General features: G+C 38.8%; 1 protein-coding gene and 1 long non-coding RNA gene across 4 annotated transcripts in view; one reads left to right on the top strand and one right to left on the bottom strand.

The window, feature by feature from the left end:
• Positions 1-27,420, top strand: part of ACOT12 (acyl-CoA thioesterase 12) — a 59,747-nt gene extending 32,327 nt beyond the window's left edge. For all 3 annotated transcript variants that reach the window (XM_081231080.1, XM_081231079.1, XM_081231081.1), the window contains 8 exons: positions 852-1,002; positions 1,509-1,564; positions 1,850-1,913; positions 2,588-2,671; positions 20,551-20,684; positions 22,433-22,561; positions 23,937-24,063; positions 24,327-27,420. In XM_081231080.1, the coding sequence (XP_081087206.1) occupies positions 852-1,002; positions 1,509-1,564; positions 1,850-1,913; positions 2,588-2,671; positions 20,551-20,684; positions 22,433-22,561; positions 23,937-24,063; positions 24,327-24,476 (895 nt within the window). In that variant the 3' untranslated portion in view covers positions 24,477-27,420. The remainder of the gene's footprint in view (positions 1-851; positions 1,003-1,508; positions 1,565-1,849; positions 1,914-2,587; positions 2,672-20,550; positions 20,685-22,432; positions 22,562-23,936; positions 24,064-24,326) is intronic.
• On the bottom strand, positions 2-27,532 carry LOC308615549. The gene is made up of 5 exons (XR_014015524.1): positions 27,414-27,532; positions 24,336-24,421; positions 19,559-19,772; positions 16,080-16,425; positions 2-946 (listed from the first exon to the last, which is right to left on the bottom strand). It is a non-coding gene; the product is annotated as an uncharacterized lncRNA (long non-coding RNA).
• Positions 27,533-27,575: the final 43 nt, after the last annotated feature.

Below are 27,575 nucleotides of genomic sequence, written 5' to 3'. Positions count from 1 at the left end.
GTCTGGTGCTCTTAGGCTGCTATAAATGAATTCAAACTTGCACATAAGCAATATTTTTTGTTTTATTTCAATCTGGAAGTAAGTATAGTGACTACTTTAAAAAAATCAAGTTCCTTCTAATTTTTTTAAACTTCACTTAATCTTCGAAATCCAGAGACACACATTTTAACTCTCTGTTCCACTTCAGGCCTCCTTACACTATTATGATAAGTTGGTTTTTGTCTCATAATAAGTGTGACTGTATGTCCTACTTGATCCAGGATGGTCTTGGTTTGCACCTGTCATAATTATTAATTCTTCCTTTCACTCTCAAAAGAGTCCCAGTGACTGTGTGGTCAACCACTTCATAATGGAACCGTCATTTATCACCATGAAGTCCAAACCACTTCCCAGTTATTTTTATTATTCTTGATACACAAAGAAAAGATTTAATTTAGTATTTTTTTCTTTTTAAATGTAAAAAAGAACATCTGTGTTTCCTAACCAGTTTCAGTGTTCGATGCTTTTAAATTATAGGACTATTGTTTTTAGGAGAGAAAACTTGACTTTGGCACAATTTAACCACCCCCTCCCCCATTACCAAAATATGTTCATGAAGTTATATAGAGTTCCACTGGCCTTTTTACCACTTGAAAGTGGGAAAGTAAAGCAGAAATGCTCCCAGGAGCTTGTACATCAGATCAATCGACCTGATGAAATGGATGTTAACAGTTGCATAGATTAGCAGATGACAATGAAACAACCCAGGGTCCTCATTCTCTTCCTTCCCTGGAGGAGGTGGTGGGGCAGTGGGCAGAGTAGGCCTGGCATGCTCAGGTTCTCTGCCCACTGCCCTTGTCGCCCGTCTGCAGTGTCGAAGTGGGAGTGCGCGTGGAGGCCTTTGACTGCCAGGAGTGGTCTGGGGGCCAGGGCCGTCATATCAACAGTGCGTTTCTCATTTATAATGCTGTCGATGATAAGGAAGAACTGATCACATTTCCCAGAATCAAACCGATGTCAAAGGTCAGTTATTAGCATGTGTGGTTCAGTAATCAGACCACTTATTCTGGGGAAGCTGTGCGTACAGAGCTCCACACAGAATCTTCCCCTGAACTGGCAACAACCTCCATGTCTATTCCCCTTTGGTTTTCTTTCTTTTCTGCATCACAAAGTAAAATGGTCTTTTTCTTCTTTTTCCAAATCACTCTAGTCATTTCTTTAAATGGTGAAGTCCCTGAAGACCTCACATCTACTCAGCCACATGCTGCTGTTGGAAGCATATCGTCTTCCATGTCTCACTTCTGACTCTCTTCTCCCACTTTACACCCAGTTCTCTATGCTGCTCTACACTCACTGGAATTAAGTCTTTCAGAATAAGCTGCCTTACTGCCAACTCTGACCTGAAGATAGTTCACGTAGAGACTCCGTGTTCCAATTAGCCTTTTCAACTGACTTAGGAGAGAGAAACTTAAGGATTGTAGCACTAAAATATTAGAAATTTATTGATTTTACTTTGTTTTTTATTTAAGGATGATTTTAGACGGTATCGTGGAGCTCTTGCACGCAAGAGAATTCGCCTAGGCAGGTAAGGGACTTAGGTGTAAGGATTTTATGGAATCTTCTCTCATCTGACAAATTACATAGCAAAGAGCCCTCTCTGTGTCTCTATTCCTACATAATGTAAAAAGAGAAGGTCTGATGCTTTTTGACTGTGGAGACTACTGTGATGGAAATTGTTCTTTCTGATTGTTCCACCAGTAAAAGCAGCTTTTTAAAACTGCTGATTTCAGTTCAAGAAACTGTCATAGTTATTGCTGTGTGCTAAATACAGGGAAGAAAACTGTTATTTAATATTTTAATTTTTTTCCAGAAAATACATTATTTCCCACAAAGGAGAGGTTCCACTTTGCATACACTGGGATACTGGCAACCAGGTGATTTTTATGATCTGAAGTTCTTCATGTAAAATCACTTCATTACAAAAATGGAAATCCCCTCATTTAACTGACTCACGTTGTGCCTAAACAGGTTAGATGAAAAGGTGAATTATAGCAACCAGTCATCTCAAAATGAAACAAAACCAAGCTATCCGTAACTAGTTATCAGCCAGCTGCTTCACTGCCTTGTTTGAATTATATGTATAGTTCCTGAGTTACAGACTCTGGATGCTCTGCCATCAAACGCATTCAAGCAACATAGGACATTGAGGATCTGGTGTTTCATCAATAGCTTGTGTTGATGACATGCCCACTGGCTTGCATTTTTATAACACAATAGCAAAGTATTAGTCATTTTAATGTTTTTGACCATAAAATGTAAAGGGAAATCCAAGTTTACTTATTACCCATTGATTACAAGTCATACTGAAGGGTGTTCTTATCTTCGCTTAGGATGCTAATTAAAATGATACTAATCTGCTAAGCATATATGACTCACATTACCTCTCTGAATTCTGCATTAAGAGTTTGAGACAGAAATTATGTTCCTGTAACTTAGTTCTAACCTCAACATCATCACTTTGGCTCTAACAGTGCCCACTTTCTAAGCAGAAAATATTTGATCACATATCTGCACTGAACTCACAGCATTTCAAATATTTGTGTTTTAGGTATCCTTGAGTAATGGCAATGTGGAGGCTCTCAAAAGCCTGGCGGCCAAAAGTGGTTGGGAGGTTACCAGTGCTGTGGAAAAGGTAGGAGGCATCCAGGTATACACACAACTCACTGCCCATCACAAATGAAAGTTGTCATGGTAGTGGTTGTTCTGCTACTTCTAATGCTGCTTTTAAGACGGAAAAAATGGAGATCAAGATGGCAGAGTACAAGGACACTGAGCTCACCTCCCACTACGAACACATCAAAAATACATCTACATGTGGAGCAATTCACACTGAAAACAAACTGGAGAGTGGCAGAAAGACTCTTATACAACAAACAAGGCTGTAGAGAAAGATCCACATGGAGTCAGGTAGGAGGGGAAGAGAAGCAATCAGGTCAGGACCTGCATCCCTAGGAGAGGACACCTCAGCCCTGGGGTCTGATACCGGGAGAAGGAGTCCCCTTAGCTTGCTTAAAAACCAGTGGGACTAACAGGAGGGCTATAAGAAACCTAGACTCTTCTCTTAAAGAGCATACACATGCTTCCTTACTCCTGGGAACCAGGCAAAGGAAGCAAATTGAAACTTCCCAGGGCTCTGGCTGGTTTCTTGCAACGACCCCAGTGCATACCCTGGCCCATGCCAAGCATCCACTCCAGCCCCTCTAGCTCCACTGCAGCTCCCCACTAGGGTGAAGGTTGCCACTGCTGAGGAGGTTGCACAGCTGGCAGAAATGGAGCCAGCTCAGACCAGGCACTGCATCTGAACAGGGCGAGGGTGGCCATTACTGGTGCTCATGAAGGCGGTGGATCACGAGCTCTGACTGGTGTGCCAAGACTGCCTAGCACATATCCCTGCCTACACCGGGTACCCACTCTGGGCCTTCTTGCTCCAGCACTTCTCCCCTCTGTGGTGATGGTGCCACTGCTGGAATAGGGGAGAGTGCACACTTAGATGGAACAGAACTAGCTTGGACCCAACCCTCAGGGCTTCTGCGCCAGCACCTTGGGACCCCCTCACTCCCCCAGTAGGGCAGTAATGGCCACTAAGCATAGGAGAAGCCCTAGCTCACAGCTAGCTCTGGCTTTAGCCCCTCCATATCCAGCCCCCCCTCCCACCAAGGTGATAGCTGCCAGCACACCCTGGGGGAAGATGTGACTCATGCTCACATCAGATCCAGCTCTCCCACCAAAGCCACTGGGCAGATATGGACTGCATATGGACGTTCCCACACAAGGATACCCTTCAAGACCAGGATAAGTAACTGTTTCACCTAATTTCATAGAAACAGAGAAAGTTAAGCAAAATGAGAAAACAGAGGGATTTGTTTTAAATGAAAGAACAAAAAAACCTGACAAAACAACTAATGAAACAGAGATAAAGAACTTACCAGATAAAGAGCTCAAAGCATTAGCAATAAGAAATGCTAACTAAACTAGGGAAAAGAATAGATGAACACAGTGAGAATTTTAACAAGGAACTAGAAAATATTTTTAAAAAGAACAAGCAGGGATAAATTAGGAGTCAGGGATTAACATATACACACTACTATATATAAAAGAGATAATCAACAAGGACCTACTGTATAGCACAGGGAACTCTACTCAGTATTCTGAAATAACCTATATGGGAAAAGAATCTGAAAAAGAATGGATATATGTATATATATAACTGAATCACTTTACTGTATACCTGAAACTAACACAACATTGTTAATCAACTATACTCCAATTAAAAAAAAAAAGAACCAGTCAGAGCTGAAGAATACAATATCGGAAATGAAAAACACACTAGAAGGATTTAAAAACAGACTAGGTAATAAAGAACACATAAGTAACATGGAAGATAGAATAATGGAAATCACCCAATCAGAACAGCAAAAAGAAAAATAAATTTAAAAAAATAAAACCAGTTTAAGGGACCTCTGGGACAACATCAAGCATACTAACATTCACATTATTGGGGTCCCAGAAGGAGAAGAGAGAAAGTGGTCAAAAATGTATTTGGAAAAGTTATGATTGAAAACTTCCTGAACCTGAAAGAGGAAACAGATATTGAAGTACAGGAAGCACAGAGAGACCCAAACACGATGAACCTGGAGACCCACATCAAGACATATCATAATTAAAATGGCAAAAGTTAAAGAAAAAGAGAGAATTCTAAAGACAGCAAGAGAAAAAACAGAGACACATATAAGGAAACCCCCCACTCCCCAGTAGGCTATCAGCTGATTTTTCTGCAGAAACTTTACAAGAGAGAAGGGAGTGGCATAAAATATCTAAAGTGCTGAAAGGGAAAAACCTACAACCTAGGATACTCTACCCAGCAAGATTATCATCCAGAATTGAAGGAAAGATACAGAACTTCTCAGACAAGCAAAAAATAAAGGAGTTCATCAGTACTAAACCAACCCTAAAATAAATGTTAAAGAGTCTTCCCTAAGTGGAAAAGAAAAGGCTACAACAAGAAGTAAAAAGTCATAGGAAAGGAAAAACCCCACTAGTAAAGGCTGTGGATCAACCATTTAAATAAGCTAGTATAAATATTAAAAGACAAAAACTATAAATAAAATAAAACTACAATAAACAGTTAAGGGATAAACATCCAAAACATAAAATGTGAGGGAGGAGAGAAAAAAATGTAGATCTTTTAGAATGTGTTTGAACTTAAAGGACTATCAGTTTGAAACAAGCAGATAGTTACATGACAACATATATGAACACCATGGTAACCCCAAATCAGAAACTTAAATAGATGCAAAAAAACAAAAAGAAAGGTACTCAAGCATACTACTAAAGAAAATAATCAAACCACAAGGGAAGAAACAAACAAACAAAAAGAAATAAATAAGAAGAACTACCCAAAAAACTGGAAAACAAGTAATAAGATGGCAATAATATCAATAATTATTTTAAATGTCAATGGGCTAAATGCTCCAATCAAAAGACACAGGGTGGTTGATGGATAAAAAACAAGACCCTTTTATATGCTGCCTACAAGAGACTGACTTCAGAGCTAAACACACACACTGACCAAAAATGAGGGAATGGAAAATGATTTTATACAAACAGAAACAGCAAGAAGGCAGGGGTAGCAATAATCATATCAGACAAAATAGACTTTAAAACAAAGTTTATAACAAAAGACAAAGAAGGGAATTATATAACGATAAAGGGGAGAAAGACAAGATAGTGGAGTAGAAGGACTTGAGCTCACCTCCTCTCATGAAAACACCAAAATAACAACTGCTGAACAACCATCGATAAAAAAGATTGGAACCTACCAAAAAAGATATTCTACATCCAAAGACAAAGTAGCCACAATGAGACGGTAGTAGGGGTGCATTTGCAATACAATCAAAATCCATGCTCACCAGGTAGGCAACCCACAAACTGAAAAATAATTATATCGCAGAGGTTCTGCCACAGGAGTGAGAGTTCTGAGCCCCATGTCAGGCTGCCCAGTCTGGGGGTCTGGCATCGGGAGAAGGAGCCCCCAGAGCATTTAGCTTTGAAGGCCAGTGGGCTTGACTGCAAGAATGCCACAGGACTGGGGGAAACAGAAACTCAACTCTTGGAGGGCACACACAAGATCTCATGTGCACCGGGACATAGGGAAAAAGCAGTGACTTCATAGGAGCCTGGGCCAGACCTACCTGCTGGACTTTGAGGGTCTCCTGGGGAGGCAGGAGGTGGCTGTGGCTTACTGTGGGGACAAAGACACTGGTGGCAGAGGTACCAGGAAATATTCATAGGAGTGAGTTCTCCTGGAGGACTCCATTTTGACACCAAGACCTAGCCCCACCCAACAGCCTGTAGGCTGCCAAGTCTTCCTGAGCCCACAGCCACCTCTAAACACACCCCTTGACATGGCCCTGCCCACCAGAGGGACAAGATCCAGCTCCACCCACCAGTGGGCAGGTACCAGTCCCTCCCACCAGAAAGCCTCCACAAACCTCTTAGACCAACCTCACCCACTAGGGGGCAGAAACCAGAAGCAAGAGGAGCTACAATCCTGAAACCTGCAGAACGGAGACTGCAAACACAGAAAGTTAAACAAAATGAGATGGCAGAGGAATATGTTCCAGACAAAAGAACAAGATAAAAACTCCAGAAGAACAATTAAGTGAAGTGGAGATAGGCAATCCACCTGAAAAAGAATTCAGGGTAATGATAGTAAAGATGATTCATAATCTCAGAAAAAGAATGGAGGCATAGACTGAGAAGATATAAGAAATGTTTAACAAAGTGCTAGAAGACATAAAGAACAAACAGACTTGAACAATAAAATAACTGAAATGAAAAATACACTAGAAGGAATCAATAGCAGAATAAATAAGGCAGAAAAATGGATAAGTGAGCTGGAAGACAGAATGGTAGAAATCACTGCTGTGAATAAAGAATAAAAAATGAAAAGAAAGGAGGACAGTCTAAGAGAATTCTGGGACAACATTAAATGCACCAACATTCACATTATAGGGGTCCCAGAAGCAGAAGAGAGAGAGAAAGGGCCTGAGGAAATATTTGAAGGATAATAGCTGAAAACTTCTCTAACAAGGGAAAGGAAACAGTCACCCAAGTCCAGGAAGCACAGAGAGTCTCATACAGGATAAACCCAAGGAGGAACATGCTGAGACACATATTAATCAAATTGACAAAAATTAAAGGCAAAGAGAAAATATTAAAAGCAACAAATAACATACAAGAGAATCCCCATAAGGTTATCAGCTGATTTTTCAGCACAAAGTCTGCAGGCCAGAAGGGAGTGGCACGATATATTTAAAGTGATGAAAGGGAAAAACCTACAACCAAGAATACTCTACCCTGCAAGGCTCTCCTTCAGATTCGACAGAGAAATCACAAGTTTTACAGACAAGCAAAAGGTAAGAGAATTCAGCAGCACCAAACCAGCTGTACAATAAAAGCTAAAGGAACTTCTCTAGACAGAAAAGAAAAGGCCACAACTAGAAAATTACAAATGGGAAAGCTCACCAGTAAAAGCAAACATACAGTAAAGGTAGGAAATCATCCATACACAAATATGATATCAAAACCAGCAATCATGAGAAGAGGACAATACAAATGCAGGATACTGGAAATGCATTTGAAATTAAGAGACTATGAACTTAAAACAATCTTGTATATATATAGACTGCAATATCAAAACCTCACAGTAACTGCAAACCAAAAATCTACAACAGATATACACACAAAAAAGAAAAAGAATCCAAACACAACACTGAAGATAAGTCCTCAAATCACCGGAGAAGAAAACAAAAGAGGAAAGGAAGAAAAAAGACCTACAAAACCAAATCCAAAACAAGTAACAAAATGGCAATAAGAACATACATATCGGTAATTACCATAGATGTAAATGTATTAAATGCTCAAACCAAAAGACACAGACTGGCTGAATGCATACAAAAACAACACTGGTATATATGCTGTCTATAAGAGACCCACTTCAGATCTAGGGACACATACAGAATGAAAGTGAGGGGATGGAAAAAGGTATTCCATGCAAATGGAAATCAAAAGAAAGCTGGAATAGCAATACTCATATCAGAAAAAAATAGACTTTAAAATAAAAACTGTGACAAGATACAAAGAAGAACACTACACAATGATCAAGGTATCGATCCAAGAAGAAGATATAACAATTGTAAATATATATGCACCCAACATAGGAGCACCTCAACATGGCAAATGCTAACAGCCATAAAAGGAGAAATTGACAGTAACACAATAATGGTGAGGGAGTTTAACACCCCACTTTCATCAGTGGACAGATCATCCAGACAAAAAAATCAATAAGGAAATACAGGCTTAAATGACACACTAGACCAGATGAACTTAACTGATATTTAGAGAGCATTCTTCCCACAAAAAAAGAAAATGACAGGCCAGTATCGCTGATGAACACAGACGCAAAAATTCTCAATAAAACACTAGCAAACCAAATCCAACAATACATTAAAAGAATCATACACCATGATCAAGTGGGATTTATCCCAGGGATGCAAGGATTTTTCAATATCCACAAATCAATCAGTGTGATACACTACATCAACAAATTGAAGAATAAAAACCATAGGATGATATCAGTAGATGCAGAAAAAGCTTTTGACAAAATTCAACACCCATTTATGATAAAAACTCTCCAGAAAGTGGGCATAGAGGGAACCTACCTCAACATACTAAAGGCCATATATGACAAACCTACAGCTAACATCATGCTTAACAGTGAAAAGCTGAGAGCATTTCCTCTCAAGACAAGGATGTCCACTCGTGCCACTTTTTTTTTTTTTTTTTTTTTTTTTTTTTTTTTTTTTTTTTCTTTTTGTGGTATGCGGGCCTCTCACTGTTGTGGCCTCTCCCGTTGCGGAGCACAGGCTCCGGACGCGCAGGCCCAGCGGCCACGGCTCACGGGCCCAGCCGCTCCGCGGCATATGGGATCCTCCCAGACCGGGGCACGAACCCGTATCCCCTGCATCGGCAGGCGGACTCTCAACCACTGCGCCACCAGGGAGGCCCAACTCGTGCCACTTTTATTCAACATAGTTTTCAAAGTCCTAGCCATGGCAATCAGAGAAGAAAAAGAAATAAAAGGAATCCAAATTGGAAAAGAAGTATAACTGTCACTCTTTGAAGAAGACATGATACTATACATAGAAAATCCTAAAGATGCTATCAGAAAACTACTAGAGCTCATCAATGAATTCGGTCAAGTGGCAGGATAGAAAATTAATACACAGAAATCTGTTGCATTTCTATACATGAACAAGATCAGAAAGATAAATTAAGTAAAGAATCCCATTTATCAACACATCAAAAGGAATAAAATGCCTAGGAATAAACCCACCTAAGGAGGCAAAAGACCTGTACTCCAAAATCTATAATATACTGATGAAAGAAATTGAAGATGACACAAACAGATAGAAAGATATACCATGTTCTTGGATTGGAAGTATCAATATTGTTCAACTATACTACCCAAGGCAGCCTATAGATTCAATGCAATCCCTATCAAATTACCAATGGCATCTTTTACATAACTAGAACAAAAAATCTTAAAATTTGTATGGGAACACAAAAGACCCTGAATAGCCAAAGCAACCTTGAGAAAGAAAAATGGAGCTGGAGGAATCAGGCTCCCTGACTTCAGACTATACTATAAAGCTACAGTAATCAAAACAGTATGATACTGGCACAAAAACAGAAATATAGATCATTGGAACAGGATACAAGGCCCAGAAATAAACCCACGCACCTATGGTCAATTAATCTATGACAAAGAAGGCAAGAATATATTGGGTTGGCCAGAAAGTTCATTCAGGTTTTTCTGTCAGATGTTACGGAAAAAACCAAACGAACATTTTGGCCAATCCAATATAATGGAGAAGAGACAGTCTCTTCAACAACTGTTGCTGGGAAACTGGACAGCTACATGTAAAAGAATGAAATTAGAACATTCTCTAACACCATGCACAAAAATAAACTCAAACGGATTAAAGACCTAAATGTAAGACCGGATACCATAAAACTCTTAGAGGAAAACGTAGGCAGAACACTCTTTGACATAAATCGCAGCAATATCTTTTTGGATCTACCTCCTATAGTAATGAAAAGAAAAAGAAAAAAATGGGACCTAATTAAACTTAAAAGCTTTTGCACAGCAAAGGAAACCATAAACAAAATGAAAAGAAAATACACAGAATGAGAGAAAACATTTGCAAATGATGCGACCGACAAGGGATTAATCTACAAAATATACAAACAGCTCATGCAGTTCAATATCAAAAAAAAAAAACAACCCAATCAAAAAATGGGCAGAAGACCTAAACAGACATTTCTCTAGAAAAGACATACAAATGGCCAAAAATAACATGAAAAGATTCTCAACGTTGCTAATTATTAGAGAAATGCAAATCAAAAAAAAAAAAAAAACAATGAGGTGGGCTTCCCTGGTGGCGCAGTGGTTGAGAGTCCGCCTGCTGTTGCAGGGGACATGGGTTCGTGTCCCAGTCCGGGAAGATCCCACATGCCATGGAGTGGCTGGGCCCATGAGCCATGGCCGCTGAGCCTGCGCATCCGGGAGAGGCCACAACAGTGAGAGGCCCATGTACCGCAAAAAAAAATAATAATAATAATGAGGTATCACCTCACACCAGTGAGAATGTCCATCATCAAAAAGTCTACAAACAATAAATGCTGGAGAGGGTGTGGACAAAAGGGAACCCTGCTACACTGTTGGTGGGAATGTAAACTGGTACAGCCACTATGGAGAACAGTATAGAGGTTCCTTAAAAAACTAAAAATAGAGCTACCATATGACCCAGCAATCTCACTCCTGGGCAGGTATCTGGCAAAAACCATACTTCAAAAAGATACATGCACCCCAACGTTTGCCGCAGCACTATTTACAGTAGCCAAGACATGGAAGCAACCTAAATGTCCATCAACAGAGAAATGGATAGAAAATGTGGTACATATATAAAATGGAATATTACTCAGCTGTAAAAAAGAACAAAATAATGCCATTTGCAGCAACATGGATGGACCTAGATATTGTCATACTGAGTGAAGTAAGTCAGAAAGAGAAAGACAAATACCATATGATATCACTTATATATATATAAAAAATGATACAAATGGACTTATTTACGAACAGATACAGACTCAGAGACTTAGAAAACAAACTCATGGTTACCAGGGGATAAGTGGGGGAGGGATAAATTAGGAGATTGGGATTGATATATACACACTACTATATATAAAATAGATAGCTAATAAGGACCTACTGTATAGCATAGAGAACTCTACTCAGTACTCCATAATAACCTATATGGGAAAAGAATCTGAAAAAGAATAGATATATGTATGTATGTATGTATGTATATATATATATATATATATATATATATATATATATATATATATATATATGTATAACTGAATCACTTTGCTGTAAACCTGAAACTAACACAACATTGTAAATCAACTATACTCCAATATAAAATAAAAATTTTTTAAATGATAAAAGGATAAATACAAGAAGATATTACACACATTAACATATGCACCCAATACTGAAGCACCTAAATATATAAAGCAAATACTAACAGACATAAAAGGAGAAACAGACATTAAAACAATAATAGAAGGGGACTTTAACACCACACTTACATCAATGGACAGAACATCCAGACAGAAAATCAATAAGGGAACAGTGCTCTTAAATGATACAATAGACCACTTGGACTTAATAGAAATCTAGAGGACATTCCATCCCCAAACAGCAGAATACCCATTCTTTTCAAGTGCACATGGAACATTCTTCAGGATAGATCATGTGCTAGGCCACAAAACAAGTCTCAACAAATTTAAGAGGCTAAAAATCATATCAAGCATTTTTTTCAGATCACGACACCATGAAACTAGGAATCAATTACAGGAAGAGAAGAGGGAAAAACACAAACACGTGGAGACTAAACAACATGTTACTAACAAACAAAGGGTCAATGAAGAAATCCAAGAGGAAATCAGAAAATACCTCAAGACAAATGAAAATGTAAACACAACCTTCCAAAATCTGTGGGATGCAGCAGAAGCTGTTCTACAAGAGTAGTTCATATTGATACAAGCTTACCTCAAGAAAAATCTCAAATAAACAACCTATCCTACCATCTGAAGGATTTAGAAAAAGAAGAACAAAGCTTGAAGTCAGCAGAAAGAAGGAAATAATAAAGAAGGAAAATAAATAAATAATAATAAAGAAAATAACATACAAACTAAAAAAACAATAGAAAATATCAATGAAACCAAGAGCTGGTTTTTTGAAAAGATAAACAAAATTGATAAGCCTTTAGCCAGGCTCATCAAGAAAAAAAGAGGGAGGACTCAAATAAACAAAATAAGAAATTAAAGAGAAGAAGGGACTTCCCTGGTGGAGCAGTGGATAAGACTCTGTGCTTCCAGTGCAGGGGGCCTGGGTTCGATCCCTGGTCTGGGAACTAGATCCCCCATGCATGCTGCAACTAAGAGTTTGCATGCCACAACAAAGGAGCCCATGTGCCACAACTAAGACCAGGTGCAACCAAATAAATAAATAAATATTTTTAAAAACAAGAAATTAAAGAGGAGAAATTACAACAGATATCACAGAGACACAAAAAATCATAAGAAAATATCATGACAGTTATATGCCAACAAATTGGACAGCCTAGAAGAAATGCATAAATTTCTAGAAACACACAATCATCCAAGGCTGAATCAGGAAGAAATAGACATTCTGAACAAACAGTGAAATTGAATTAGTAATCAAAAAAATTCCAGCAAACAGAAGTCCAGGACTGGACTGCTTCACAGGGGGATTCTACCAAACATATAATGAAGAGATAATACCTAGCATTCTCAAACTATTCCAAAAAACTGAAGAGGAGGGAACACTCCCAAATTCATTCTATGAGGCCACCATTACCCTGATACCAAAACCAGACAAAGACACTACAAAAAAGAAAATTACAGGCCAATATTTCTGATCAATATAGATGCAAAAATCCTCAACAAAATATTAGCAAGCTGAATCCAACAATATATAAAAAGGCTCATACATCATGATCAAGTGAGATTCATTCCAGGGATGCAAGAATGGTTTAGTATTAGCAAATCAGTCAATGTGATATACCACATTAACAAAAGGAAGGATAAAAATTATATGATCATCTCAATAAATGCAGAAAAAGCATTTGACAAAATTCAACGTCCATTCATGATAATAACTCTCATCCAAATTGGCATAGAGGGAACATATCTCAATATAGTAAAGACCACATATGATAAAATCACAGCTAATATCATACTCAGCTAATATCATACTCAATAGTGAAAAGCTGAATGCTTTTCCTCTAAAATCAGCAATAAGATACCCTTTCTATTTAATATAGTATTGGAAGTTCTAGCCACAGCAATCAGACAAGAAAAAGAAATAAAAGACATCCAAATTGGAGGGGAAGAAGTAAAAGTGTCACTGTTTTCAGACAACATGATACTATATAAAGAAAACCCTAATAAAGTCTCCAACAAAAAAACTATTAGAATAAATGAATTAAGGAAAAGTTGCAGGATACAAGACTAATATACAAAAATCTGTTGCTTTTTGTACATTAATAATGAACTATCAGAAAGAAAAAACAAGAAAACAATCATTAAAGTCACATAAAAAAGAATAAAATACCCAGGAATAAACTTAACCAAGGACGTGAAAAATACATTCTCTGAAAACTATAAAACACTGATGAAGGAAATTGAAAATGACAGAAAGAAATGGAAAGATATTCCATGTTCATGGATTGGAAGAATTAACATTGTTAAAATGACCATACTACCAAAGCAATCTATAGATTTAATGCAAACTCTACCAAAATACTCATGACATTTTTCACAGAACTAGAACAAATAATCCTAAAATGTATATGGAACCACAAAAGACCCCGAATAGCCAAAACAATCTTGAGAAAAAAAGAGCAAAGCTGGAGGTATCACACTCCCTGGCTTCAGAGTGTATTACAAAGCTACATTAATAAAAACAGTATGGTACTGGCACAAAAACAGACACACACAACAATGAGACAAAGTATAGAGCCCCCAAATAAACCCACGTACTTATGGTCAATTAATTTATGACAAGAGGGCAAAAATATACAATTGGGAAAGTCTCTTCAATAAGTGATGCTGGGAAAACTGGGCAGCTACATGTAAAAGAATGAGATTAGAACATTTTCTCACACCATATACAAAAATAAACTCAAAATAGATTAAAGACTTAAGACTGGAAACCATAAAACTCCTAGCAGAAAACAGAGATGAAAAACTCTTTGACATAAGTCATAGCAATATTTTTTTGGATCTGTCTCCTAAGGCAAAGGAAACAGAAGCAAAAAAAAAATCCAAATGGGACCTAATTAAATTTAAAAGCTTTTGCACACCAAGGGAAACCATCAACAAAATGAAGAAACAACCTGCTGAATGGAAGAAAATATTTGCAAATGACATGACAAATAAGAGGCCATATAAACAGCTCATACAACTCATACATATAAACAGCTCATACATATAAGCAGCTCATACAACTCAATATCAAAAAAAAAATAAACAACCCAATTAAAAAATGGGCAGAAGACCTGAATAGATATTTTTCCAAAGACATACAGATGGCTAACAGGCACATGAAAAGATGCTCAACAGTCCTAATCATCAGAGAAATACAAATTAAAACCACAATGAGTTATCACCTTACACCTGTCAGAATGGCTATCAACAAAAAGACCACAAATAACAAATACTGGTGAAGAAGTGGAGAAAAGGGAACCTTAGTACACTGTGGGAATGTAGACTGGTACAGCCACTTGGAAAACAGTATGCAGGTACCTCAAAAAACTAAAAATAGAACAACCATATGATTCAGCAATTCTACTACTGGGTATATATCTAATGTATAAATATAGATATGTACATCTATATAGATTCATATATAGTCACATATATATTCATATATATAGGAGTATAAGCTATAAAGATATTAAATCACTATCTTATACACCTGAAACTGATATAATATTGTAAATAAACTGTATTTCAATTTTTTTAAAGGTAAAAAAATTGGGGGGGGGGGAATTTTTTTAAGAGTCAAGTATCTTTCCAGCCCTGTCTCTACTCCTCCACACTGGCTGATCTAGGGTCCTCCAAATCGCCCTACACATTCCTACCTCTGAGCTTAGTTCTCATGTTCCACCTCTCTCTCCTTCTCCTCTCTATCTATCCCAGTCCTACCTGCTCTTCATGACCCAGGACAAATGCTTTTCCATAAAGTCAATCACCCCTGACTGAAGGAACTTATCCCTCTAGGAACTCCTTTAACAATTACTTCTTTATGATTAACCTGTCAATTAATTATGCATTATCTCATGACATTTCTCCCACAGCTACGTTGAGTTAGTATTTCTCTTACATAGTAATTTAACTTTTTACACATGGTCTTTTTCCCTAACTAGATTATAAACGTCTTAAGAAAGAAGCCTTGTCTTGACATCTTTCTTCTCAGCACCTTTTACAATGTTTTGCATGTCATCAAATTTAAATTAATATATATATATATATATATCATTTGGATTTTAATTTTATCTAATTTCAAAGGTATATCAGGAGACCCTTTGAGGCTGATGTCCACACTAAACAGATTATAAGCTCTTTAAGGACCATTTTGTTCATGACTATAGTCCCAGAACACAGCACTGCCTAGCATTCAGGAGATGCTCAATAATGCTGACATTTTCTCTATGCTCACATTTCAGTGTGTACTGTTTTTCATCATCAATGAAACAGTAGCCTCTAAAATATGATTACCATATGTTCTGGTTTTCCTGGGACAGTCCTGGTTTTCCCATCATAAGTATTAACAGTGCCTAAGTGTTCCACTTTGGATAATAAGTTATATGGTCACTTACCCTGAAATCAAAGCAAATTCAGATACTTCATTTATTGTTTTCAGCTCTGACTTTGACCTCCTCTGCATGTTTTGGCTTTGGTTGTTTGCTTTTATTATGTCTTGGTGCTCACTTCTGAATCCTTTCAGGGTCTTCCTTACCTTCTTTGGATCCAGTTAGGTTTCCATCTGTGTTTGGTTCAGTGATGCAGAAATACAGGTTTAACATAACTAAGTTACTTGCTTCTCTTTATCCCTCATAAAAGCTGCTTCAAGACTGTTTTCTTTTACTAATATGAAATCTGTTTCTTGCATCATTGCTGGCATCCGAGCATTCATGAGCAGCGTAGCAAAGGACAAACTCATGTCTGGAATAAAGGAAGAGAACATATTTAGTGAAGTCATTAAAATTTCAATTCTTAAAGAGTTTGGTGCCAGAAACCAATCTAAACAAATAAACGTATATTTGCTAGTGTCTAAGGAGAGCCATCAAATAATTAATTCTTAAGTTTTGTACAGATACTTATTAGAGAACACTGTATAATTAAACATTCTTATGTTATCTCTGTTGAATTTGAAGCCCTCCTTTTTCTTTAGATTGTATTTATAATAAAAATCTAATGTTTTCTTTCTGAGTTATCCCCCTCTTCTCTCCCACTTTTTAAAGCTTTTATGTGTTGTTTGTTTGTTTGTTTGTTTGTTTGTTTTTAACGGTACGCGGGCCTCTCACTGTTGTGGTCTCTCCCCTTGCGGAGCACAGGCTCCGGACGCAAAGGCTCAGCGGCCATGGCTCACAGGCCCAGCCGCTCCACGGCATGTGGGATCTTCCCGGACCGGGGCATGAACCCATGCCCCCTGCATCGGCAGGCAGACTCTCAACCACTGTGCCACCAGGGAAGCCCTATGTGGTTTTTTATAACCACATTCATTATTATATGCTTTTAATTTTAAAATACAGCTCACATTTTTTTCTGTCACCTTTTAGCTGAATAAATTCTTACAACAAAACAGTCTGTTAAGAATTATACTTACTTTGGGTTATAAAAATCTATACTTATTTTGATATAAATTTTGATAGATGGCAAAATTCTAAAATTTCTAGTATTTGTAATGAAATTGGGCAGTACTTACTGTTTTAACCCATATTTCATTTTCAATATATAGTGTTGGAATTAATAATACCAGTAATACAAGGAGCAAAAGATGAACCCCCATCTTAAAGGAGCTTATAGTCTATTGTGAAAGCATCACATATATACATATCATAGCTGAAGGATAATTTTTTTTTTTTTTTTTGCGATACACGGGCCTCTCACTGCTGTGGCCTCTCCTGCTGCGGAGCACAGGCTCCGGACGCACAGGCTCAGCGGCCATGGCTCACGGGCCCAGCCGCTCCGCGGCATGTGGGATCTTCTCAGACCGGGGCACGAACCCATGTCCCCTGCATGGCAGGCGGACTCTCAACCACTGTGCCACCTGGGAAGCCCTGAAGGATAATTTTAAGGTAGTTTATAAACAAGTGAGAGATTGTAGTATTTAAACCACAAATGTCAGCTCTTAGGCAATTCAAAGTCAGGGAAGACAGTTGTTTAGAGGCAACTTTGGAGAGGAGTTGATTCTTTCCTCCTTGAAGATAGTGTATGGGTAAATTGCTGGAGGGGTAAAGGGTGATTTCTAGGCAGTGAGTAGCTTTGAGCCAAACCTTCCTGGTTGGAATTGGCATGGGTAAGAGACTGGCCTGACAGGAGTAGCTTTTTATTTAGGGAGTAGCTGAGAGCGTACTGGAAGACAGAATGGCAAGGATCATGTGAAAACCTTCACACAGGACAAAACCCACAGGAAACAGACCAAAGAAGAGCTATTCTCATTGAAGCTGGGGCTGGTCCCAGAGCTCCACCTGATCATGTCTCCTCCCCTTAGCTCAGGGGGTAACCTACCTCCAAGGACTCTACCCCTCTCCCCATGACTCTGTAAAAACCAGTTTTGTCCTCCTTTCCACAATATAGGCTCAATAACATATTTGTCAACAGATAGTATAAAATTCTAAAACTTTGAGTTATTTCCTCTTGTGCTATTTGTATAAGATCCAAACCCATTAAACAGAATCTTATTAGAATGAAAAAATATATCATTAGTAAAATGTTATCAAGCTCCAGCAGATTTTGGGCCTACTATAAGCTTCATTTCATAGACTGAAATTCTCCAGGCACCAAATGATAAAACATTTGAGATGATAAATGGAATTTAACCTGTATTCTTCCAAGCATGAAAGGGAACTCGTTTTCTTGGAGAATTTTTACACTAAGCCAAAGTTGGCTTTCCTAAAATAGTACGGTTTAAAGAGAACCAACATCAACTGCTGCCTTTCCTTGTCTGCTTTGTCTGCATCAATGTCATTAACTCTGATCGTCTGCTACTTTTAACTCTGGGGAAAGGATCAAAATATCATCCACTCATGCAATACTGTACTTGGCACTGGATAAGTCAAGTGAGTTTTATAAGGGCAGAATTTAATGATGGTTACTTAGTGTGAAGTTTGTTTTGGCTCCAGGATAGGAAGTAGCTGCATGTATCTGCAACTTGGGGAGCAGCTTCCTGGAAAAAGTGCTGTGATAGTTTCCTAGGGCTGCCATAAGAGTACCACAAACTGGGTGCCTTGCAGTTTTGGAAGCTGGAAGTCTGAGATCAAGGTGTTGGCAGTGTTGGTTCCTTCTGAGGGAGTGAGCGAGAATCTATTCCAGGTCTTTCCCCTAACTTCTGGTACTTTGCTGGCCATCTTTGGCATTCCTTGGATTGTAGATGCACCACCTAACCTCTGCCTTCACCTTCATATGGGACTCTCCCAGTATGTGTGCGTGTATGTGTATGTTTACGTGTCCACATTGCCCCTTTTTATAAGAACACCAGTCATATTGGGTTAGGGGCCCATTCTACTGCAGTATAACCTCATCTTAACTTATTACACCTGCAATGACCCTATTTCCAAATAAGGTCACATTCTGAGCTACTGGGGGTTAGGACTTTAATATATGAATTGGGGGAGGGGGGGACACAATTCAACCCTTAAAAAATGCTCAGTCCAGTGTTACATCCTACTCCACCCTGGTTCCACCAAGGTTGACCATGGTTGCCCCATGGCCAGAATCTGACTGAGGTGGTGGAATTCACTCTGGCCCCCTGCCCTTGCCTCCTCTGAGACTGCAGAGCCCCAACAGGCTGGCTAAGAGCCACATGGACACCAGGCTTTGATAAGGTGACTTCCCTCTGGATTTATACCAATGAACCTGCTTCGACTTCTGCTGTACGGGGGGCAAAGGTAGGCATGTCTATGCTGGGGTGAGTCTCAGTCACCAACTACAGCTGCATTCATGGTTTTCTTTCTCTTTGATAAGTGCCCACAGCCTACCTCATGTCCTCCTTTGCAGGCTCAATTTAAAGACAGGCTTCGCACTGAGGTCAGTTAGAGAGGTAAAATAGCATAAGCAAATAGTCACTTCTTACCTTTCTAAGCTGCTTTTAGTCAGTTTCTCATTTCTTCATTCTCTTCCTAAAGATATTTATGTTTAAATAAAGGTTTTCTCCCTCACAGCCTGATTTTTCCATCTGCTTGATTCCTGCAGTGAAATCTTAACCCTATGTTTGTTTCTCTTCTCACAGCTTGTTGCCATGGGAATGATTATAAGATGGCAAATTTCAACACTGTCTTCAAAGCACCCTGAAAGAGATGGAGAAAATGGGCAGAATAGAAATATGCTCTTAGCTGAACACATATCTCTGATTACTGGCCAAAGCACAGTAGAAGGAAAGTTCAGAGTAACAAGGGATACATGAATGTTTAAGTACACATCAAATGGATCCCCACGACAAGCCTCCTCTTATCTAAGGAATAATAAGCAATAGAAACCCAGAAATTGGCCGCCTTGAAAGATGAGTTCTTGTGATTCACAAATGAAAGAATGCTTTGTGCTGAAGAAACGCTTCAGCGGCCCTGTTGAGAGGCTGAGTTGGCTCTAGAGGCGTTGACTTACTCCCTGGGCTCCCTCAGCCCACGTGAAGGCATGCCTGACATCCTGAGAAAGTACGTTAGGCTGCAGCCTTGGCTCCAAGGTCTTAGGGGGAAATGAAGCACTGACTTGTCCAGAAGTCTGGTTATAATTTCTGCTGTCCCTGGATAGAGGCAGGGAAATACCACAAAGAGATAAAGAAAGAAAGGCTTATGTTCTTAATTTTTCATGAGAAAAACTATTGCACAATAATAACCCACCCTCAAGTCACATATTGTTTAGATGACACAGGGGCATAGCATCCTGGTCTGCTCTCTAGACATCCAAGTATTTAAAGTGAACTTGCCATCACTTGGCTTCATTATTATCCAGGTGCCAAGATGCCTTAGCTAGTGCAATCAGCCTATGATTACGTATATATGCTTGTGGATTTAATGTAAAAACACCTATTTTTCTTTTGTAATTTTTTTTCTTGTTATTTTCTTTTAGATAAAAATATATACTCTGGAAGAGCACAATATTTTATCTGTTTGTGTTGAAAAGCATGTGGAAAGACCAGCACACTTGGCTTATCATCTCTTGTCTGACTTTACCAAGCGGCCTTTGTGGGACCCCCATTACATGTAAGAATAAATTTTAAATATTTTCTTATTCAACCCTGACATCATGTAAAAGATGACCTCTACATTGCAGTGTATCTCCACTGCCCAATGTATGACCTATTGTTTTATTAAACAGTATTTGCTAAAGCTTGCTCTGCATGGAAAACTGCATCAGGTGCTACTGAGAGACACAAAAATTATTATAATCTATTTTTCATCTATATTGAGTTGACATGCTTTACCCACATCTATTGTACTCCTATCAATAACTCTTCAAAGTTGATATTATTCCTATTTAACAAGAGAGAGATCTCAAGCCTTGCCAACATTACACAGGCAGTAAAGCAATGGAACCTGAGTTGGAACCCAGGTCTGTCGGGCTCTGAATTCCACACTCTTGTACTTTAATACACAGTCTCATTGCTCTTGAGGAAGTGATTATCAAATAGTCCCTCCAACTTCCCACTCTTGATCTTTATTTGGTAGTCCCCTCTTTTTCTGTGAAGCAGCACTCCCTGGTGAGAAGCTGGGAGAAGCAGCTGTGTGAGTACATTCCTTCCTGCTCTCCATGTCTGATCAGGGCCGGCTCCTGTCAGCCTACATCTCTTCTGTTACTCCTTGTCTCCCACATCCCTAATCCAATCTTCTCCACTCTCCCTCCTTCCCTGGAATGCAGAGCTGGGCATCTTGTCAACTGCACTGTCAGGGTAACACCCCCTTCTCCAAGGAGTCCAAGCTCCTGGGCTGCAGGGCTCAGGCCTCATGGACACCTTGCTTGAAGGAAAGGATTGGTAAGATTATACCCATTATATTCAGCATTACCATTTACTTCCTAATTTGGACAAAGTAGAGTTTCATCTTTTAAATGTCCAAATCTCACTGTGATTAACAGCATGTAATAGACAATTTAACACCACTAAGGTGAAACATCTCTGGGCTCATGTGCTACATTTGCATAGATGCCAGAATGATACATCCTGGTTAATGTTACCATAATAAACATTCGGAGAGAAGAGGAAACACTTGATGATTTTCTTGCATCGATCTTTGTAGATACTCTGTAAGTACAAAGATTTTAGCAAGAATAATGCCTAAACTTGCTGCTCTTTTCAAATGTTTCTCCCACTATTTTCTATATCACTTGACATTCTAGCCTAATTGAACTTGAATGAATGAATGAGTGAATTCTAATTCCACTTATTTTTTTGGTGCATCTATCATGATTCAGGTACTGTGCCAGGTGTTTTCACTTGATCCTCACAATAACCCCATAGGTACTATTATCTACATTTTATAGATGAAAAAACAGTGACTTGCCTAACATAACATAGCTACTAAGCAATCTGAGACTCAAAGGCAAGTTGCTTGATTCCAAGCTTAGTGTTCTTTCCCAATATACCATATTCCTTTACCTCAGAGTCGTTGGATTGTCCATATAATTCACTAGTCTTCAAAATATTATTACTTGATCCTAGAGAAAAATAATTTTGTGGAAAAAAGAAAAGTGCCTTTCTCTGCAGTGTTGAGGGCAGTGACCTTAGAGTCAGATGGCCAGCATTCTTTTCATCACATGCAGAATTATTCCTTCTGGCCAAACAACTCTAAAAATGGACTTTAAGAAATGATGCTGGCTTTGGGGGGATGGTTATGTGAGCAGAAGGGTGAATATGGACACCAATAATGAAGTTATGCAAACAAACAAAAGAAAGGAATGCCTATTCTACCAGGTAGAAAAATGCAGACTTTCTGTTACTGTTCTATTTACATAGGTCCTGTGAAGTCATAGACTGGGTAAGTGAAGATGATCAGATATATTATATCACTTGTCCTGTGGTGAATGATGACAAACCCAAAGACTTGGTAGTACTTGTTTCACGAAGAAGGCCTCTCAAAGATGGGTGAGTATATGTAATTCAAGTGTTATAGCAATGTCTTATAGTACAAAGTAGAAAGAAAAAGTTGATATGAAAACAAGGAAGTCAATGGAATAAGCATTTCTGGTCTTGAATGATGTTCATGTGAATTTTTTCTAGATGAGGCTATAGTTATCATTAAAAAACAAAGAACCAGAAAGAAACAATTATCTATTAAGTGCCAGCCATGTGCAAAACATCTGTAAGACTGGTAAAGCAGTTCCCTTTCCTTTTGCTCTATGCAGATGTAAAATGGCTATTTAGCAAACCTTCAGAATATTCCGTTATTGTAAAACTGCAGTGAAAGCCAAATAAAATACCAGGAATTGGTTTTGGTTCAGAATTTACAAAGACTCAACTGTACTAGACACCCAAAATGGCTGGCTGTCAATTAGAGTATCTGTTCATGGCTTCTCCATGGGCATTGGACTTCTCAGAGAATAGTGTCTAGGTTCTAAGGGGAAGGGTCTCAAGAGCAGGTATTCAAAGGGACAAGAAGTGGAAGCTGCCAGGGCAGTTATGGTCTACCCCTGGAACTAGCCAGCATTATTTCTGATGTCAAAGCTGGCCTATAGAAATAATCCCTCCCGTGTGGGATTAATGCACATGGATGTTCAGTGTAGTATCATTTACTATGGCAAAAGATATTAGAAATAAACTGAAGCTCCATCTTATTAATTATGGTAGAACCATACTACAGAGTACTATACCAGCATTAAAAAGGATGAAGTAATCACAGAGGCATTGATACAGAAACACCTCCAAAGTTTTACCGTTAGGTGAAAATTCAAATTATAGACCAACATTTGTAAAATGATTATATTTATGTAAAAATCTACATATGTCCATTTGCTTACATAAATGTTATATGTTTATAAAAAGACCTGGAGGATCACAATATAACGTGGTCATCTCTAGGATAAGTATGTATTGTGCTTATGGTGGACTGAAGGATGACTTCTATTTTCTAATGTATAGGGCTCTCTATTGTTTGAAGTTTCCTTAAAACAATGGTATTATTTTTTCATTAAAAAAAAGAAGAGACTGAAATTACAACCCATTAGGGCACCAAAAAAAAAAAAAAAACAAACAGTTTGGAGGTTGACTGCAGCTTTGTGGAGTTATACAAAGTATATGTAATTCTTAGGCAGAAAACACCTATGGCCCTTATTATTATTTGCTATACTCGAATGTATCCATAGAGAATGTTTTCCTATGTATACCACTCATCTAAAAGATTTGGGTGTCTATAGTTTTACTTCTACTATATAAACAAGTTGCATTAACTGTAGGAATTTATTTTCTAACGACTGTTCTTTGTTTCTCTCAAGAACTTTGAAAATGTTCTTTTATCTTTCAGTCACACTTACACGGTGGCAGTGAGGTCAGTTATTCTGCCATCAGTTCCACCTTCTCCACAGTACGTCAGAAGTGAAATCATAAGTGCCGGATTTCTCATCCGTGCTATTGACAGCAGTTCATGTACCGTAAGTTTGATGAAACATCTGCAGATTAATTTGTTCCTACAGATACAGAGGAACATTTTACCTGGATTTACTAATTAACTGTAATTCTGCAATGTGTGTCCACCCACACCCACCAGGGAATCCTAAGGTCATCCTTTCAGATCCATTCCCAAAAGATTAGGGTCATAGCCTCCCCTACACCAATAAGATTGAGATCCCTGCTTGAAAAAGCTCCAAGTCAATAAGAAATTAAAATATTGTTTTGTTTTGTTTTTTTTAAACAGGTATCTTACTTTAACCAGATTTCTGCTAGCATCCTTCCTTACTTTGCTGGAAATCTTGGTGGCTGGTCAAAATCCATCGAAGAGACAGCAGCCTCCTGTATACAATTCATAGAGAACACTACTGATGATGGGTTGATAAGCATATTTTAAATGATAAACTTTAAATTATCTGTCATTTTATTTTCCACTTTCAATTTCAAGCACCCTTAGCTCTGACACCTGACAAGCTTCTGGGCCACAAATAATTTAATATCAGTCTAAGCAAAATGCAGTTATGAAGAGGTTAGAAAACAAAATGCATCCCAAGTCCAATACCAGTGATTTGGGTTAACATTAAAAGAGATTTAAAACTCTGTTTTAGATCACCCGTGGCTTTGCTCCCTTCCAGGGGCACAGGCAATGGAAAATTTCCCACATGCAATATTGTGTGCTCTGTAAAATGGTGGAAGTTAGGTTAAAATAATCAAAACATTTTTAGGCTACATGTTTGTTTCAAAGTTTACAAAATTTTATAAAATCAGAAATGATAAGTTGGCTAGTTGATTAATAGTATGGGGTTGTTCCATGTACAGCAGGTATCTGTATGTCAGGAGCATCTGACAAGATGTATTACATGTTTTAGAGCTTTAAATTAGGAAGACATTAAAACATAATGGAATCCAATCAATTTTAGTAATAGGAACTACTTTCCTAGTGTCATTTAACATATATCAAGTTAGCTGACCAATTTAGTATCTATTGCTCTATCTACACTCACAAAGTACCTGCAAAGTGTGATATTGTAGAGAAAGCATTAACTGAGCTCTACTTTCATAATCATTACATTAGAACTTTATTCCCTAGACTTTTTAAAATTTTTTATTTATTTTATTTTTGGCTGTGTTGGGTCTTTGTTGCTGCGCATGGGCTTTCTCTAGTTGCGGTGAGCAGGTGCTACTCTTCATTGCAGTACACAGGCATCTCACTGTGGTGGCTTGTCTTGTTGTGAAGCATGGGATCTAGGGTGCGTGGGCTTCAGTAGTTGTGGTACGTGGGCTCAGTAGTTGTGGTGCACGGGCTTAGTTGCTCTGCGGCACGTGGGATCTTCCCGGACCAGGGATCAAACCCGTGTCCCCTGCATTGGCAGGCGGATTCTTAACCACTGCACCACCAAGGAAGCCCCCCTAGGCTTTAACATTTATTATTTTACGCTGTCTGTGATTTGTCTTAACTCATAAGACAAACCAGCATACGTCAAGTTAGCCTCCTCTACAGGACAACTTCTAAAAGTTAAAGGACTTCTCCGTTAAGAGTTTAAAGCACTTAAGAGATTAGTTACATCCTGCTTTAGTTTGTCAAATCTTTACTTCTGTCCAAATTTGGTTGTAATTATTTTTATTAATCTGTGCCAGCAGGTTTTCATTTATATGAACTGTGGACTGTGCCCCAATTTTATGAATTAACATTTATATACAATAAGAAGAGTGGATATGTCGATTAAAAAATGCTTATACACTACATTCCAAAAGTAGATTTTTGAGAATATTTTTAGATTTTAAAAAGGTGAAAAAAAGGAGCAGTAAAGAGGGTTACAGTGCACTAGAGTTTTGTACGCTAAAATTCCAGCCCTCTCCTACAATTGAAACACTTCTAACTTCTGTCTCTCCTACACCTCTGAATTTTTTTTTTTTTGAACCTTTTTCCTGAACAGTAACAGAAACATTGTGAGGTTGAAGGAATAGAGTAACTTTGGCTGGATCACTTTTAGAAGTAAAGCTGTTGCCCACTCTAACTTGTAACACAGGCATAGTCAAGCACTGTCCAATATGGTAGGCACTAGCCACATGTGACCATTTAAATTAATCAAACTTAAATAAAATTTAAACATCAGCCACACTAGCCCCACTTCAATATTATCAGTCACATGCAGTCATCATGGCCTATATTGAAGTGCTCACTTTCAGACTACTGAACTAAAGAGACTTTAAAAGGGCATGACACTGGAAAAGATAGCAATGCATTCAGGCTCTACATAGGGCATCTCAAAAAGTTTAAAATCTATTGCCTCAAACCATGACACAACTGACTAGGGCATTCCTATTGCAAAATTCAACAACAGCCCTTAGGTTTACATTTTCTTTTTTTTTCTTTTTTATAAATTTATTTTATTTATTTATTTTTGGCTGCGTTGGGTCTTCATTGCTGCACGTGGGCTTTTCTCTAGTTGCAGAGAGCAGGGGCTACTCTTCGTTGCGGTGCACAGGCTTCTCATTGCAGTGGCTTCTTTTGCGGAACACACACTCTAGGCGCAGGGGCTTCAGTGGTTGTGGCTTGTGGGCTCTAGAGCGCACGCTCAGTAGTTGTGGTGCACGACTCTTTTGTTCCACAGCATGTGGCATCTTCCCGGACCAGGGATGGAACCCATGTCCCCTGCATTGGCAGGCGGATTCTTAACCACTGCACCACCAGGGAACCCCTACATTTCCTTTTTTTTTTTTTTTTTTTTTTTTTGCGGCACGCGGGCCTCTCACTGTTGTGGCCTCTCCCGTTGCGGAGCACAGGCTCCGGACGCGCAGGCTCAGCTGCCATGGCGCACGGGCCCAGCCGCTCTGCGGCATGTGGGATCTTCCCGGACCGGGGCACGAACCCGTGTCCCCTGCATCGGCAGGCGGGACCCTCAACCACTGTGCCACCAGGGAAGCCCTACATTTCCTTTTTTAATGGAAATGTATTTGATTGCTCTTTCACTCATTCAATAAATATTTATTAAGAAACTACTTTGTGTTAGACACTTTCAGGCACTGTGGGTTCAGCAAGGAACAGAAGCATACTGATAACATCATAATAAAATATTGATAAATAAATAGAATATTTAGGAGATAAGTGTTAAATGGAAAAATAAAGCAGGGTAAAGGATGTGAGTGCTGGGGAGGTGTTGGAGGTAGTTGTTCATATTTTAAATAGGGTGGTCACTTGCCAGAAGCAGCAGGAAAATGCTTCTGCTGCTTCTGGGCCCCCCTCCCCAGGGCTAGGAGGCCAGCGCTATGGCTCAGTGCAGAGCCCAGGGTCCCTCAGCCCCGCTGACTTCGCAGACCACCCCCTCCTTACCTCTGCCACCCACACTCCAGCTGGGCCAGGGCTGGAGGGGCCTTATGAGGAGTTCCAGGAGTTGCCCTCGTGCCTGGGAATGCAGGCATGTGGACCAGGCGTCAGAAGTGTGAAGCTTCACATCTACTCCTTAAGGCCACTGCAAGTTAAAGACGTAAAATT

Source organism: Mesoplodon bidens, assembly GCF_964165515.1.
Source record: "Mesoplodon bidens genome assembly, chromosome: 4".
Lineage (NCBI taxonomy): Eukaryota > Metazoa > Chordata > Mammalia > Artiodactyla > Ziphiidae > Mesoplodon > Mesoplodon bidens.
Note: the sequence above shows the minus strand (reverse complement) of the source record. Positions and strands in the feature narration are given on the sequence as shown.